General features: G+C 44.0%; 1 protein-coding gene and 1 long non-coding RNA gene across 3 annotated transcripts in view; both read right to left on the bottom strand.

The window, feature by feature from the left end:
- LOC309394640 overlaps positions 1 to 17,338 on the bottom strand; it is a 253,769-nt gene that overhangs the window by 87,329 nt on the left and 149,102 nt on the right. The gene's annotated exons all lie outside the window — the stretch shown is intronic.
- Positions 1 to 17,338, bottom strand: part of BORCS5 (BLOC-1 related complex subunit 5) — a 34,067-nt gene that overhangs the window by 5,262 nt on the left and 11,467 nt on the right. For both annotated transcript variants that reach the window (XR_014175757.1, XM_081958043.1), the window contains exon 3: positions 8,268 to 8,425. Coding sequence is in view for 1 of the 2 variants with exons in the window: in XM_081958043.1 (XP_081814169.1) it covers positions 8,268 to 8,425 (158 nt within the window). In the remaining variant the exon portion in view is untranslated. The remainder of the gene's footprint in view (positions 1 to 8,267; positions 8,426 to 17,338) is intronic.

Here is a 17,338-nt window from a genome sequence, read left to right as displayed (position 1 = left end):
GCAATGTCCTGGTCCTGTGAATTCTGCTCATTCATATCCAGCAAAGTCTTTCAAGGGAGGATTTACAGTCACAGACCTTATCTGGCTTGGAGAGCTGACAGGCCGATATCTGCAAAACTTGGCAAGGAGTCTCGGAGAGTCACGAACCAATTAAGCGAACTAATTGTCTCCTGCAAACTCCACTCCCCTTTCGCTCCTCTTTTATTTTCTCTGGGAGGGGTCATTCATCGTCCACCTGTGGCCTTACTCCTAAGTCACCCCTGTTCTTTAGCTGTTCCCTTCGTCTGGCAACTCTGCGCATGCACACACTGGGAAAAGGCTCCAGCTGTTCGTCTGCCTCACTGATGTCTGACTCCGAAGGCAGCTGATAACTGGCATACAGCTCTGACCCCCTCTCTGCCTCCGACACAGAGCCCTCCTCAGAGCCTTCCCCAGACTCCAGGACTGGCCCATTTTCCTCCTCACTGTCTGAATCTGCTGCAAATTCTGCTGGCCACTGGCGGACCACAACAATAACCCTGACAAAACGACTCTGGGAGGGTTGTGGGAGGCCATATTGGCAATTACTATCATCATGAACAGATCCTATCCTTGCAATTGTCTACATGGGGATGACCACAAAGGCTATCCAGAAATTGCCACCTAGTCCTGAAAGAACGCAGAGTTTGCCCACGTTGACATCACTGCTGCGTGAATTCCGCGGGCTTCTACTTATCCACCTGGTGCAATTCAAGTTAACATCACCTTTAAAGCCCTGAATTGCAGGAGGCACTTTATCTATGGGGTGGCCTCTACCTGAGATTTGCCTCTTCCACCAGCCTAAGCACACTGCAGGTCCCTTCCCTTAAACGTTGTCATCCTATGGGACGTAGGCAGTGTGCCTTCTCAGCGGGGGTCCTTCGTAAAACTCTCTCACCTGAGAACCAGCAGGCCCTTACGCTCTTGCAGAAGGTGAGAGGTGAGTTGTTTGGAGAAGTAGTGAGGTTTTCATTTGATTTTCACCGTTTTATTGTTTTATGACTGAAGCAGCCTGGGCTACGGTACATAAGATGGGCAGCTCTGCTTGTCATTGAAACAAACAGACAAATGCATCCCCTTGCTGAATGTCCACCCCCCACCATCCACTCAAAACTGAAGAAGCTTCTTGGATGAGAAGCGAAACGTCTTCACGGAAAAACAAGAAAGTCCAGTTGCCTCTCGAAAAATCACATTTGAGGACAATCTTAATGTACCTGGATTATTTTAAAAACTGAGTACTAACAATAATTAATTTCACGATGTCCTCAACATATATACAATCTGATCTAATCCGCATTAGCCTTTCCCAAACGTATTCTCCCAGAAGAGCTGGAAACAGAGAAAGCTAATGATTGATCGTCTCTCGTTTATCTTAAAGCCCTTTCAACAATACAAATCCAATCCAGAGGTCCAGCTGTTTGACATTTATAACAAACTCACAGCAGACCCAATTCCTGCTTCTACTATTTAAAATCGTGGCAGTCAGCAGTCTCACCACCAAACCATATGAAGTCATACCTTGCTGCTCACGAACCAGCAACCAGCCTCCAATGAGCAGCAGAGGGCTTATGATTGCAAACAGAACCATCTGCCTCGTGTGCAAAGTACATTCGATCACATTTCTTCTACCAGATGTCCTATACCAGGGTGTCAAACTCAAGGCCCCTGAGCTTAGATCCGGCCCGCAGGGCCAGCCTGGAAACAGCAAAGGACTGGCCTACGGTGCCTCTGCCAGCGAAAATGGAGGTCGGGAGGACCTCCTGCAGCCTTCTGCCAGCGAAAACGGGGCACAAGGTGGTTGCACATGGTCTCCATACACCCCATTTTCAGCCACGACGGCCTTCTGCAGCCTTTTACCAGTAAAAATGGGGCCATGGGGGAGAATGAAGGAAGGAAGGGAGGGAGGGAGGGAGGGAGGGAGGGAGGGGGAGGGAGGGAAGGAAGGAAGGAAGGAAGGAAGGAGGGAAGGAAGGAAGGAGGGAGGGAGGGAGGGAGGGAGGGAGGGAGGGAGGAAGGAAGGAAGGAAGGAAGGAAGGAAGGAAGGAAGGAAGGAAGGAAGGAAGGAAGGAAAAAGATTATAATGAGTGTGGGAGGGTCTCAGGGAAGTCCAGCATTAGCACTTAGCCACCACAGGTACCCCCAATACAAGTCCCATGTCACGTTTACTTTGGCCACGCCCACTCCTGGCCCTCCGAGGTCAAACACAACTCTGATGCAACCCTCAATGAAACAGAGTTTGACACCCCTGTCCTATACTATTTAGCAACTCTATAAATAAAGCCTGACACAATACAGTGAGCATGATCCTGCATTGTACTGTACACGTTTCCTTCCCCGTGGAAGGGTTCACAACTTCTTTCACAAGCGAAATTCTGCAAAACTCATAAGCCCTTTTTCAACCCCAGGAATCAAATGAATTCACCTTGCGATGCGCCTTCCCTGCCAGGTATGCCTCTTGGATTACTGCAATGCAATTATCCATTCCAGGACATGTCCAATAAAGAGTGAACATACATGCCCACATGTATGCCGGGTATGGATGCCGGGCACCCCATCCCTTGCCCCACCTGCCACCCCCAAATTGTGCTCCATCATGAATGGGGTGCCCGGTATCCCTGCCAGTGATGAAGAAGTGCTGCTGGACTCTCCCCTCCACTCGCTTGTTGGGGCGGGGGTGGTGAAACTTTGCCCGGCGCTTCGCCTCTCCTCTCCTGTCGGCTGTTATCCGGGAGAGTGGGCGTGAAACCATGGTCGCTGGCAGCGACACTTAAGGGTGTGGGCTCTAAGAAGCGGCTGCCAGTGCACCCCATCCCCTGCCCTACCTGCCACCCCAAAATTGTACCCCACCGTGAAATGCGCAACTTAATAGAGCCCCAACGCGGGTTTCCTTTGCTGCCTGCGTACTCCGGGTGGTCAGCAGTCAAGCCGCCAAGCCGGCAATCGCCCGGCTGCCTCTAATCTGCCTGCCCTATGTCCGCGCCGGGCTCCTGCGCCTTCACCCAACTGTACTGCCCTCTCGCTTTTCTCCCTGCCTCCCCCAGCCGACGGTGCTGGCCAGGAGAAAACAGGCGGCGAGTCTGTAGAGGAGTAGGAGGAGGAGGGTGCATGGCTCTGCGATGTACACCAGGCAACTGGGAAGGAAAGCATTTTCAGGTGGTATCGCATGCTGGAACTGCCTGCTACCTGAAACACGATGCACTTGTTTGGCCTCTGCACGCGTCCTTTTTGGAATCGGGGAGGGGACCCTACAGTCCAAAAACGCTTTCATTGAAAAGGCTTTCATCGCAGTTCCCCAGGCAGCTTCAGAAATCAGGTGCCATGTGAAAGTGAGGATCCCCGCCACATGGAACCCCCCGAAAATGCGACGCGCGGAGCAGGTGGGTGGAGCTACATTCAGAGTATAAGACACAGATTTTCACCCTCTTTTGGGGGGTGAAAAGGTGCGTCTTATACTCCGAAAAATACGGTACTTCATAAACTAACTCATACAGGAAACCAATTTCTTATCCCTTGCTGGGAAGTGAAGCAAAATTACTGTAGTGAAATACTAGGGAATTGACCGAAATGTTGTCCACTTATGAAAAAAAAAAGTTGTTGTCTCTTCTTCACAAAAATAATGCCTTTCTGCAGGATGGAGTGGTGGTGCTTGTGTTGAAAAAGGAGTGGGTCCACCCCCTTCTCAAAAGGCCATCCTTAGACCCATAAATATTGAATTGAACCGATAAAAGAGAATTTTTATATATCACCCTCTTTTGGGAGTTAAAAAGGTGCGTCTTATACTCCGAAAAATACGGTACTTCATAAAGTAACTCAAACAGGAAATGCGACCAATTTCCTATCACTTTCTGGGAAGTGAAGCAAAATTACTGTAGTGAAATACTAGGGAATTGACCGAAATGTTCTGCAGGATGGAGTGGTAGTGCTTGTGTTGAAAAAGGTGTGGGTCCACCTCCTTCTCAAAAGGCCATCCTTAGACCCATAAATATTGAATTGAACCGATAAAGGAGAATTTTTATAGCTCAGGCCTGAAAAGAAGGATTCTTGGTGCTTGGTTGTATACCCAGAGCACGTAAGATCATCAGCGCTAGTCAGTGATGCAACTTTCCCATTTTAGCAATAGCACTTAAGACTTCTATACTGCTTCACAGTGCTTTACAACCCTCTCTACGCAGTTAACGGGTTCAGCCTATTGTCCCCTCAACCATCCGGGTCCTCATTTTACCAACCTTGGAAGGCTGAGTCAACCTTCAGCCTGCCAGGATCGAACTGCTGGCAGTCGGCAGAGTTAGCCTGCAATACTGCATTCTTACCATTGCGCCATCACTTTTTAGGGCATGATCTGGACTATATTCTGGCTGAGACTGCACTGGCCGTTATTTTAATGCCATCTCAACTCTGAATTCCTCCTCCAAAATTCATTTTGGAAAAGAGATGAACTCCCACTTCCTCTGGAATCAAGTCAACCCAATGAGTTTGCTCATCTTTCCCATCAATGTTCTCACTGGATTTTTATGCGGGATCTCTCTAGCGTCCATTAAATACGCTTGGGTTTCCTTCGATTGCAGCTACATGGAATCTGGTCTCTGAAAGTTCAACCCCCTTCCAAAAAAGATAAAGCTCTCCTCTTATTCTAGCCCGACCTATTGCTTTCCATGAACTCTGGAAGAGCTGCGTTCTCCAGGAGAAAAAAATAGGAAGCAATTTTCCAAGAGAAAATTGGATAGAGTATATAGAGAGAGACATTACATATTTTCTATACCCTAGTATTATAAGCCTATAATTTTCCAGCTCCTCTGCTTCCGATAATAAGAGCACATTTGTCTTCCTTAGAAATCCTAGATGCAGACACAGCTGGAAAGCTGTTATATATAGTGATCATTTATCATTAAAGCGAATGCTGGGTTTATTCCAGCACATCAGGATGACTAATCCTTGTTTTGCTCCCAAGTACGCAATTTATCAAGAACTGTCTTCCTTCTCTTCTTCCTTTTTCTCTCTCCACACAATGCACCTTCTTGCAGATTTTAGAACTCAAGCTCAGTTGATACAAGTGAACTTGTCGTGAATTACTTTGTTTCAAACTTAGAAAGTTTGTATAAACTGCATCTACTGTTTATTTTTGCAAGATTGGCTTTTTTGTTTATTTACATTAATCACGTTTTCCCACTGAGATGGCGGAGGATTTATTTCCCTCCCCCCCGAAGAGTAGACAGTTCAGAACAACTTTGCTCACAGGCACCAAATGGAAGAATTTTAGCAAAAGTATGTATTTTCAAGGAGAGGAGGGAGGGAGGAAGGAAGGAAGGAAATGAGAAGGAGAATTAGGAGAAGGGAAAGAAGGGAGGGAGGGAGGGAGGGAGGGAGGGAGGGAGGGAGGGAGGGAGGAAGGAATACAGATTAACAGAGTTGGAAGGGACCTTGAGGTCATCTAGTCCAACCCACCCCCCAAGCAGGAGGCCCTATACCATTTCTGACAGATGGCAGTCCAGTCTCTTCTTGAAAGCCTCCAGTCATGAAGCTCCCACAGCTTCTGAAGGCAACTTCTGTTCCATTGGTTGATTGCTCTGTCAGAATTTTTTCCCTTTTTCTAGGTTGAATCTCGTTCAGTTTCCATCCATTATTCCTTGACTGGCTTTCAGCTGCTTTGGAAAATGGCTTGACCCCCCCTCCGCTCTGTGGCAGTCCCTCAAATATTGGAAGATTGCTATCATGTCTCCCCTGGTCCTTCTCTTCACTAGACTAGCCGTGCCCAGTTCCTGCAACTATTCATCGTATGTTTTAGCCTCCAGGCACCTGATCATCTTAGTTGTTCTTCTCTGCACTCTTTCTAGAGTCTCAACATCTGTTTATATGAGAAAATGAGGGAAGAGAAGGGAAAGAAGAGGGAGGGGAGGGAAGGGAGGGAGGGGAGGGGAGGGAGGGGAGGGGAGGGAGGGAGGGGAGGGAGGGACGAAGGAAGGAAGGAAGGAAGGAAGGAAGGAAGGAAGGAAGGAAGGAAGGAAGGAAGGAAGGAAGGAAAACTCTTCCCTATTCCAGATTCTTTCCCCTTCCCTCCCCATCTCCACCAAACACACACAGTGCATATTATTTTGTGAGCAGTAGATTGGAGCAGCCATTCTGGGATTTCATCACCAAGGAAAAAATAAAGACTGCATTTTCTCAAGCTACTGTATGTCACCTTATATTCGCTTCTGGAGGATCGTGGACATTCTTACAAGCCACAATAACGTCATGCATGTTGAGGCATTATGATGCAAGTACTGAGTCACCAGCGTCTAAGGTACCATTGTACCATTAGCTGCTTCACTGTCTGTTGATTTTGTTAAAAAAAAAAAAAGGATTTTCTAAAAACAAGCCTTTGCTTCTTCTGAGTTAGAATTGTGCCGTAAAATAGCTATGGTCACCTCACAGGTGCACCTCCTGTTTAAACAGCGACACAAGAAATGACTTAAAAGTTGCTCTGGGTGGAAAACTACAAAAAGCTTAAGCAACCAGATAAAGAAATTAGCGTTTAAATGCTCAGACACCCTTTTAAAAGGAAAAAAACACACACATTTTAAATTGATGTTTAAAAGGAAAAACACACACACATTTTAAATTGATGTTCAGTTTACATCTATGATTTCATCTTTCTAGTAATGGGCATTTTCTAGTTCAGGTAGTCCTCAGAGACCTGAGCCCAAACTTTATGTTGCTACGTGAGAAATGTGTTAAGGGAGTTTTGCCCCATTTTACGACTTTTCTTCCCAACTTTGATAAGTGAATCACTGCAGTTGTCAAACTAGGAATACGGTGGTGCAGTGAATCCAGTTTCCCCACTGACTTTTGCATGTCAGAAGGTCGCAAAAGGGGATCAAAACTCCCCTCCCCTAGGACACACCGCAACTGTCATAAATATGAGTCAGTTGTCAAGCAACTGAATGTAAATCACCTGACCATGGGGATGCTGCAACGGTCATAAGCAGTGGTGGGTTGCAAGTCCACAACACCCCAGCTGCTCCATAGAGCGTCACGCAGGTGCTGTATGCGCCATGCGCCTGCGCAAAAGCCTTTAAACTCCGGTAAGGAGCTCGGGTGGGCCCTCCAGAGCACAGTACCGGTACAGTATCTGGTGCTCCAGGCTGGCTCCCGTACACCTGTACCGGGGCGTACCGCCTGCAACCCACCACTGGTCATAAGTTTGAAAAATGGTCATGTCACTTTTTCCAGGACCGTTGTAGCTTCGAACTGTTACTAAATTACTGTGATTCACTCAATGGTTTAACAACCAAAGTCAGCTTTACTCCACCTGATGCCCAAAATTCATGAAGGCTGAGGATCATAAAACTGCAGTCCAACACATTGGAGGGAAACAAGTCACCTAAACATAAACACCGCCCACAAGACGCACATTCTCCATATGCTCTGTGACTGTCAACAACCTATGGGAATACACTTTCTTCTACTCATGTTACCAAAGCATAAAAAGTGGCTTCTTTCTGCCTCAAGGCGGCCTTAAACGAACCCATCATCCTTCTGAAAGTTCGTGAAACCGTTCTGCGGGGACCAATACTCACAAGAAGCAAGAACCCAGAACGCGTTGTTGTTGTTGTGTTGGTTTCAGCCAAAACCAGAGAGCAGCCAGGTGGAGTAGAGTAGAATATAGAATAGAATAGAATAGTTGGAAGGGACTTTGGAGGTCTTCTAGTCCAACCCCCTGCCTAGGAAGGAAACCCTATACCGTTTCAGACAACTGGTTATCCAACATCTTCTTAAAGACTTCCAATGTTGGGGCATTCACAACTTCTGGAGGCAACTTCTGTTCCACTGATTAATTGTTCTACCTGTCAGGAAATTTCTCCTCAGTTCTAAGTTGCTTCTCTCCTTGATTAGTTTCCACCCATTGCTTCTTGTTCTACCCTCAGGTGCTTTGGAGAATAGCTTGACTCCCTCTTCTTTGTGGCAACCTTTGAGATATTGGAACACTGCTATCATGTCTCCCCTAGTCCTTCTTTTCATGAAACGTTTAATTAAAGTAATTTTTTCAGGCGAGCAGAAACTCAACATTTACGGTATCCATCTCTTCCTTGTTCTCCTGAGTTACTGTTGCTGATGTCCTTAGATTTCTCCCCCTCCCATTCCGCGCCCCTCCCCCCCAGTACCAGTGCACCTGCCCCGAATGTTTTTGGAACAAAAGCATGCAAGCCACTTCAGTGAATGCAATGGTTTGTGTGTGAGTAACCCCCTCTCTGAATCAAACATGATCGCACCTCTTTAATCCGCTTGACTAAAGCATTCTGGTCAAAGGCCACAGCTTCTGCGCACTGGTGGAGGTGGTCCTGGTAACGGAGACACAGCTGTAGTACTTGCTGAGAATCAAGTTTTTCGAGTTTAATGTTGGTAGGCGACATCTGCCCACTAAGAAGACCTAGAAAGGACAGGAAAGAAACAGAGGCTAATTAAGGACATCGCCAAGAACCAAAGGATGGGAAAGGAGAAAAACAAAACAAAGTGTCCAAATATTATCTGCCTACATGGTAAGGTCACCGAAAACAGTATTTCTCAACCTTGGCAACGTTTAAGATGTGTGGATTTCAATTCTCAGAATTCGAGGAGTTGAAGTCCCACGTCTTCCAAGCTGCCAAGGTTGAGATATGTTGACTTAAAATATTGCTGGGGTAATCCAGATAAGATCTAAAACTTAACAAAAAATATATATTTATTTTATGGATAGTGGCGAGGCAGTGATAATTTCAATGCATTCCGAATCTTCATTTCCACTCAGAATTGAATTGAAGATACGTACAGGTTAGTCTTTGACTTACAATTGAGCCCCAAATTTCTGTTGCTAAGTGAGATATTCTTAAGTGAGTTTTGCTTTTGTCCCACTTTACAACCTTTCTTGCCATTGATGTTAAGTGAATTAAATGAATGACTGCAGTTGTTAAGTTAGCAACAGGGCTGTAAAACCGAATCTGGCTACCCCATTTGACTTTGCTTGTCAGGAGGTCGCAAAAAGGGGATCCCATGACCCTGGCACACTGCAACCATCATAAATATGAGTCAGTTGCCAAACATCTTAATTTTGCTCACGTGACACACACACACCTGCAATGGTCCTAAGTGAAAAATGGTCAAAATGTCACTTTTTTCATGTTGTAACTTTGAATGGTCACTAAACAAACGAGTCAAGGACGACCTGTACAATTCTCTACACTTTTCTTTTTATGACTCTGTAATCCATTAATCCTGGGGTTGAGTCGGGGTGACTGGATGGAGCTGAGCGATTACTAGCCAGAGGTCCTGCCTGACGCCTATGTGGAGTTTGCAGCAGATTTTTTCTTTTCTTTTGCGCCCTAAGAGAGAAACATCTGCCGCTACCTAGAATTGAACTCTCAACCTTCTGAGTGGGAGGAGAGCGTCTTCGCCACTAGGCCACCACATTGCCCGTACGATATTATACACCAATGGTGCTTAATCAACAGTTCAGAGAGCTCAATGGGTCATTCCCCCTCTTGCATAGGCCACATGTATGGGGAAAATGCACTGGAAAAAAACTGGAGAAAGAGAGCTCCTTCTCCCTCGGGCCCAGGCAGCCTTGCCCTGTTTAAACCAGAACTATAAGAAGCTAGGATAACATGTATGGGAGGTCAGGGTTTTGGATGCTAATTATTATTATTATTTTAAATAAGGTGGAAACAAGAGCAAGGGGTTTCAGGTTTCCAGACCCACTCTAAACCAATCGTCACTATGACCAAAACGTGAAGAACAGCTCACAATAACTTTTAGTACCAAAGTGGCTGAATTTTGGTGTCACAATTGCAGGATATTTTTCAAAGTCTCTGGAGGTGTTTAAAGGCAGAAATGGAATGATTATGTTCTCCAGGAGCCTCCCGTCTCTACTTCCATCCTTAAAGCAGCTATTTTGGCACATTTTAGCAATGTAGATTTGGAGTCAAGGGGGGTAAGGGTTAAGGAAGACAGATGCTTCAAAGAGTTTCCGGCATATTTCTACCAGAAGCTTAAATAGAACTGATATAGCAATGTTTATTTATGCAGCATATTGAAGATATAAAAGCTCCTGAAGGGAAAAAATAATCAATTCAAACCACATCAGATTTTATTCCTATTAACAGACTGTTTTCATTTCCCCTTTGGTCCTTGCAGTTCTGTGCCTATTTATTTATTTACATTTCTGATATTTACTGATGGAGTGGAAACAGCCATTACAGTGAAATAATTTTTTCCGAGCTCATCTTTCTGGCTGAAAATCAAGGAATTACCCCCAAATTCATCAACACTCTGGAAAAGATCCTATTTCAATGTTCTGAAAAGCTATGTAGCCAACAGAAGCCCCAGGAGACACATTCCAAACCAAACTGATCTGTAAAAAGCCTTTTGAAAACACACAGCTGAAGTACATTGGTTCCACAAAGCCTGGGACTATTCATAAATCTTTTTTATAGAGAGACAACTAACAGTAAATAACAGGACTATTGTACAGGTGTGACCACAACTGAGCCCAAAATTTATGTTGCTAAGGGAGAAACTTGTTAAGTGAATTTTGCCCCATTTTACGACTTTTCTTGCCACTGTTGTTAAGTGAATCAACCATCCTGTTTTAACGTCCCATAATCTCTTGCGGAGTGGAGTCTAGGCAACTGAATGGAGCTCAATGTTTACTGCCCGGATGCTCTTCCTGTCACCAGAGCGGAGGTTTTTTCCAGCAGATATATTCTCTGTGTGCCCAGAGAGAGAAATATCTGCCTAGGATCAAACCCACAGACTCCTGCTGATGAGGCGAGAGCTCCCGCTCTAGGCCACCGCCCCCACTCGTGTTCAGTGAATCAACACAGTTGTTAAATTAGTAACACGATTGTTAAGTGAAGCTTCCCCATTGATTTTGCCTGTCAGAAGGTTGCAAAAGGTGTTCGCATGGCCCCAGGGATATTGCAACCGTCCGAAATTTGAGTCTGAGGTCAAGCATCCAAATTTTGATCACGTGATCATGGGGATGCTGCAATGGTCATAAGTGCGAAAATGGTCCTAAGTCATTTTTTTTCAGTGCCGTTGTAAGTTTGAGTGGTCATTAAGTGACCACCTATACAACCATGATTATTTTGAGATGCTTGACCTGAGACGGTCACAACTGCTTAGACACTGGCTAAGTGGCTGCCACCATCTTTTATTTAAAACCATCAAACCACATTTCAAGAGTTAGCCATGCCCGTAATCACAGTCGCCACGCATGAATGGGCTGTCAAGTTTCCTAAAAATGCCCTAATTGATTCATGAGTATCGAGCCATGTTTCAATACAAAACTAGTCATTTATTAGGAGCATCATAGGCAAGGCCTTTTCCCAATCAGATCTAGGCTTTGTTTGAGTTATAGCTCAGCTTTACACACATACCCCGTTCCTTCCCTCCCCTCAGTCTGTGTCATAAATCACATTTCCCAATGAGGTGCCCCCCCCAAGCCTGCTGCCGTAATCTGAGATCCGACCTTAGCCAAAAGTATGCATGGAATGCCCCAACCCCCACCCCTCTCTCACTATGGCAACATTATGAGTTGACATGGGCATTCTACAGGTAGAATTCTCGACTTACTACCGCCGTTCAAAGTTACAATGGCACTGAGAAAGTGAGTTATGACTGTTTTTTCACACTTACGACCACTGCAGCATCCCCATGATCACACGATCAAAATTCAGATGCTTGGCATCAGATTCATTTTTAGGACAGTTGGCAATATTCTGGGGGTCACGCAATCACCTTTTGTGACAAGTCAAGTCAATGAGGAAACCAGATTTACTTAACAACCGTGTTTCTAACTTAACACCTGCATTGGTTCACTTAACAACTGCAACAAGAAAAAGTCGTAGAATGGGGCAAAACTCACTTAAGAACTGTCTTGCTTAGCGACAGAAATTTTGGGCTCGGTTGTGGTCGTAAGTTGAGGACTTTCTGTATTTCTGTTGCCTTCGTTACTCTGACCAGGCTTTTCCCTCCAGGAATTTTAAATATTTTAACTGCATAGAATTCTTTAATACCTCTGTCATAGTGCATCATAAGACATCATGATTCACCTTAAATCACTCAGATCAATCAATCTAGACGTATTTATTCCGTCAATGAGTAGAGAACTTTAAAAGAATGAAAACAGAATGAAGCAAATGAATAATATACCAACAACCAACAATCGCTCATGAGGGATTCCAATGGAGATGGCTCCACCGGAGATATCATTGAAGAATATTAGGAAACTTCAGCTAGTCCATAAACAAAGTGCAGTATGTTCTTATTATTTCATCGGTGATGTCTACCTTATCACATCCAAGGTCAATCCATATTTTTTCTGACCCTTGGGTAGCTTATGTTTTATATCCCTGCAAATGTATCAGGAAATTAAAAGCTGTAAAATGCAGAGAAGCCCTCCGATAACAATTGCCACTTTTTGCAGTGTTATACAGTCAGTATATCTGCTGCTGAGAAGGAAAACTGGCACGTCCAGCATCTGCTGAAAAAATACCTGGTCATAACACTTACAGACAAAAGCAAGACAGATTCCAAAGACTACTCTATCATGTTTTCCACTCGCCCCCGCTGACAGAATGTTGTCAGACTTGTCTGATTATGTGAAAATATATAGCTGTTTTTCTACCAAAAAGCCAAACCTCAAAGCAGCTATGGGAGAAAATAAGTCACTGAAAAGGAACAAAAATCATTGCAAAAAATGTTGAATGAGTAGCATCCCGGGCAGCACAAAACAAGCAACAAGATCAGGAGCAGCCGAGAGGAGGGATGGAAAGCTACCTCTGTCTTCTTCCATGTTATATCGTTATCAAGAGCATACATACCATATTTTTGGGAGAATAAGATGCACTTTTTGCCCCCTAAAAGAAGATGAAAATTTGGGTGTGTCTTATACACTGAATGCAGCCCCACCCACCTTCCGGCCCCCACCCTTCAGCCTCCACGCGCCACGTTTCAGACCTGTTCCAGGCTGCAGGGATTGCCACAGACCATCGCCCCCCTCTGTGGCTTGCATTTTTGTGGCCTCTGCGCCTCACGTTTGCAGTCTCCGAATGCTCCATTTGAGACCCGTTCAAGACTGTGGGGATCGCCAGACCACATGGCCGCCTCCAGGCATCGCGTTTTAGGCACGCGCACTCACAACCAGCGAACTAATGTGCTGAAAGTGACCAGATTGTTTGCTAAGGACGCTAGACAGATGAATACCGATGGATGCCGGTAGGCAGATTTTTTTTTCTTATTTTCCTCCCCCAAAACTAAGGTGCATCTTATCCTCCCCCGCAAAAACAAAACAAAACAGTAATGCAGATTGCATTACAACTTGATTCTACACTATTGGGCTCTTACTCCAAAAGATAAAAACGAGAGAGGAAGGATCGGGCCTCATGGAGACTGGACGGGTCATGTGATCACCTTTTGCACCCTTTTGACAAGCAAAATCAATAAGAAAACCAGATTCACTTAACAACCGTGTTACTAACTTATCAACCAGCAGTGATTCACTTAGCAGCTGTGGCAAGTCGTAAAATGGGGCAAAGCTTACTTAACAAATGTCTCACTTAACAACAAAATTTGGGGCTCTCAACTGTGGTCGTCAGTCAAGGACTACCTGTATTCTGAAAATCCACTCCTGTCATAGAGTGGAGTACAATACCTAACCCTAACCCAGAGTCATTTGCTTGAGATGGGCAGCTATGAAAAATAAATGAATGAATAAAATCCCTGCCAGCGTGTACAAGGGCAATTTAACTTGATAACCATTGCTCATTCAGGCAAAACAGCTATTTAATTCTGCTCAGAGAGGTGGGTATGTTAGGAACTTAAGAGGAGTGATCTCCAGGATCAAGGACACCAGACTGAATTCAGGCTTCAGTTCTGATTAAAATACCGTTTATTTGGATGAGCAGGAAATCTCTGCATTCTTAGCTGCCATATCCGTTCATTATTTCCTGTCAAGACACGACTGGAGTTGAACGGCTTTTCAAATTCTTCTCATCTATGTTAACCAAGCATAAAAGTCATAATATTATTGATGTGCTTAAGTGGGACAGGGCAGGAACACCCAATTATCTCAGGCTACTTCCTTCGCTAGGCTGTTCATGTCTCCAATTATAGGCTTCCTTATCAGCTGCTTCAAACCTGAATCTGAAATGTCCCTGAAACTTCCCTGTAACAATTATTTCCTCTACCTCCAAACTAGTAGCGGGAGGGGAGCCGAATGCCTTCCAAATTAAAATGTGCAAGTACAATGATGATACTGTGAAGATGTCCCAGATATCTGGGTGAACCAGTCCATCTGTAAACAACCGGGGACAAAAAACAGATTGTCACAAATTGAAGACTTGCTCCCTAGATGACAATGAAGTCAAATGGCCAGGTCTTCAATGAATAACAGTACTGTAAAGGATATATTAAGGGAACCGGTGGCTCAGTGGCTAAGAAGCTGAGCTTGTCGATCAGAAAGGTTGGCAGTTTGGCGGTTCGAATCCCTAGCGCTGCCTAATGGAGTGAGCTCCCGTTACTTGTCCCAGCTTCTGTCAACCTAGCAGTTCGAAAGCACGTAAAAATGCAAGTAGAAAAATAGGAACCACCATTGGTGGGAAGGTAACAGCGTTCCGTGCGCCTTCGGCGTTTAGTCATGCCGGCCACATGACCACGGAGACGTCTTCGGACAGCGCTGGCTCTTCGGCTTTGAAACGGAGATGAGCACTGCCCCCTAGAGTCAGGAACAACTAGCACATATGTGCAAAGGGAACCTTTACCTTTACTTAAAGGGTAAAACAGACATACTGTATATCACTTTATACTAGGCCAGTGTTTCTCAACATTAGCAACTTGGGTGAATTTCAACTCCCAGAATTCCCCAGTCAGCATTCGGGAGTTAAAGTCCACCTATCTTAAAGTTGCCAAGGGTGAGAAACATTGGGCGAGGCCTGATCTCTTTAAATTCTTACATCTAGGTGTTCAAAGCTTATTATAACCTGCTAAGCTCCTGCTCCAATGTCCTGCGCGTTTGTTTGTACATAAAGTAAAAAACTAAACTGCACCATATCCTCCAAATTTCGTAAGAGGAATGTGAAAATTATTCAGGTCAAAATAATGTTTAAAAGCCCTGTCTTTTTTTTTTTTTAAGCACATTTTCGTGCTGGAAAATGGCAGCCAAAACTGTTGTTTGTTCAAGGCGGTGAAATGCTCGTGTGATTAGTCCCAGGCAGTGGCTTTGATTTGATCCCGGTGACACAGCAAACCAGAAAGACCAGACTGACAAGGAAATACAAGGATATCATCTCACTTTGTGAATGGTACCCAATAAACAACCCTCACTTAAGATCAATGAATGGATAACCCAGGAAGAAGGATTCGGAATGTTTCCTTCAGTTTTCTATTTTTTCTCCTTTTGAGACAAAAGCAAATCAGAAGAGCTTTTAAAAAAAAAAACACCAATGTCACTGACATTCATGGTTTTCATAAACACTGATTAAAATTAAGACCTTGATTCTTTACACAATTTGATAGCCGTGATAATATAACTAAAAGATCACGTTGCTTTTTGAGGACAGGTTCTCTGGGAAGAAACTGATGATATTTAAAATAGAAGAACAACTTTGCTACACAGCAAGTTTATGGTACATGCAAACTATTACATCAGTTGCACCTTGTAAAAAATGTGACTAGCCACTCAATCTTTGGCTCAAAATAAAGCGACTTCATTCTTTTAAAGTATATTTTCCCAGGACACACTTAGCTGCTGCAGTGAATGATTTCTTAGGAGCTGAGAGGCCATATATTGTTAGAAGTCTCCCTTCCCCTTGTTAGAAGTTCTCTGGAATGGACCAAGCTACGGGTCCAACTTCCCATACAGAGGTTTGGAACATCTGTTATAAGCATCTTAACAACAAAGTGATCAGGCTAGGCAAGATTATTCTCATCTGCTCCAAAATAAAGGCCAAATCCCAACACAAATGCAGAGTCCTCTATTTAAAAGTTTGTTAGTGACCGCTCGAAGGTACGATGGCTCTCAAAAAAAGTGACTTATGATCGTTTTTCACACTTATGACCGTTGCAGCATCTCCATGCTCACATGATTCAAAATTCAGATGCTTGGTAACCAACTCATGACAGCTGCAGTGTCCTGGGGTCACGTGATCCCCTTTTGCGACCTTCTGACAAGCAAAGTCAATGGGGAAGTCAGTTTCACTTAACAACCACATTACTAACTTAACAGCAGTGATTCGCTTAAAAATGTGGCAAGAAAATAGGGCAAAGCTCACTTAACAAATACCTCCTCTTTTCAATTGCCATTTGGAGCTCAACTGTGGCCATAAGGTGACTTGGGACCATGATTACTGCCATAACCCCATGCTTAACCTAGAGGTCATGAACCGACCAGGTAATCTGATGACCCTTGGGGTATGTAAATTGAAATAATCCAAGATCGAAAGCCCCAAGAGTATCAACATCAGTCTTCAGGTTACATCCAGAAGCTTGCAAAGGGCTATCCCAGGCTGTTCACCACAAGCAGTTCTGCTTGTCCTTAGAGCTGACTTCCTCATAAAGGCACATGCAAACAGTGTCTCTTGAGGTAGTGCTCCTTGTAACTACTAGAGTATCTACACCACCTTTGTGAACCTGATGGGGTTAGAACACAGTCTGATGAAGGGGAAAGGGGAAATTTAGCCTCTGTCATCTCTTCCGAGTGCATGAGCTTTAATATCACATTATTAGCAATGTTAAAGCTAAGAAAAAATGGACAAAGTCATTTTAAATGCAGTAATGAAAGCTGGGGCATTCAAAATACACTGGGTAAATAGTCCATATTTAGAGAGAGAATTTTTTGTCAATGAGGTATTTAACAGAAAAGGGATCTTTGATTACATTTAAAGGAGATGAATGTGTACTATTCAGAATGAGTCAGAAGCATATGAAAATAAACATCTGTATTGATGATATACAATAAAAGAAAATGCAGACTTCTCTAAAAATAACAAAGGGATGAAATCATTCATATTTGTACGTATTTGGTACGACTGAGGAACAGGCACTCAGAAGGAATTGTGGAATAACAAATACAAGACTTAAGGAAGGGTCTGTTTAAATTGGAGCAGGTTATAAATATTTTAAACGTAAATAAATAAAATTTCAAGATGATCACAACACGGTCAAAAATGATGAAATGTGAATTTGGTTAAGTTAGCCAAAGCTAGATACACACAACATTATCCAAATGCGAAAACACTTTTTTTTTAAATATAACTTTTACTCTAAAAAAATTAAACAAAAAGGTAAAAGGTTACATGAACGAATATTA

Source organism: Natrix helvetica (assembly GCF_964273705.1).
Source record: "Natrix helvetica genome assembly, chromosome: 6".
Lineage (NCBI taxonomy): Eukaryota > Metazoa > Chordata > Lepidosauria > Squamata > Natricidae > Natrix > Natrix helvetica.
The sequence above is the reverse complement of the archived record's forward strand: the minus strand, read 5'-3'. Positions and strand labels throughout refer to the sequence as shown.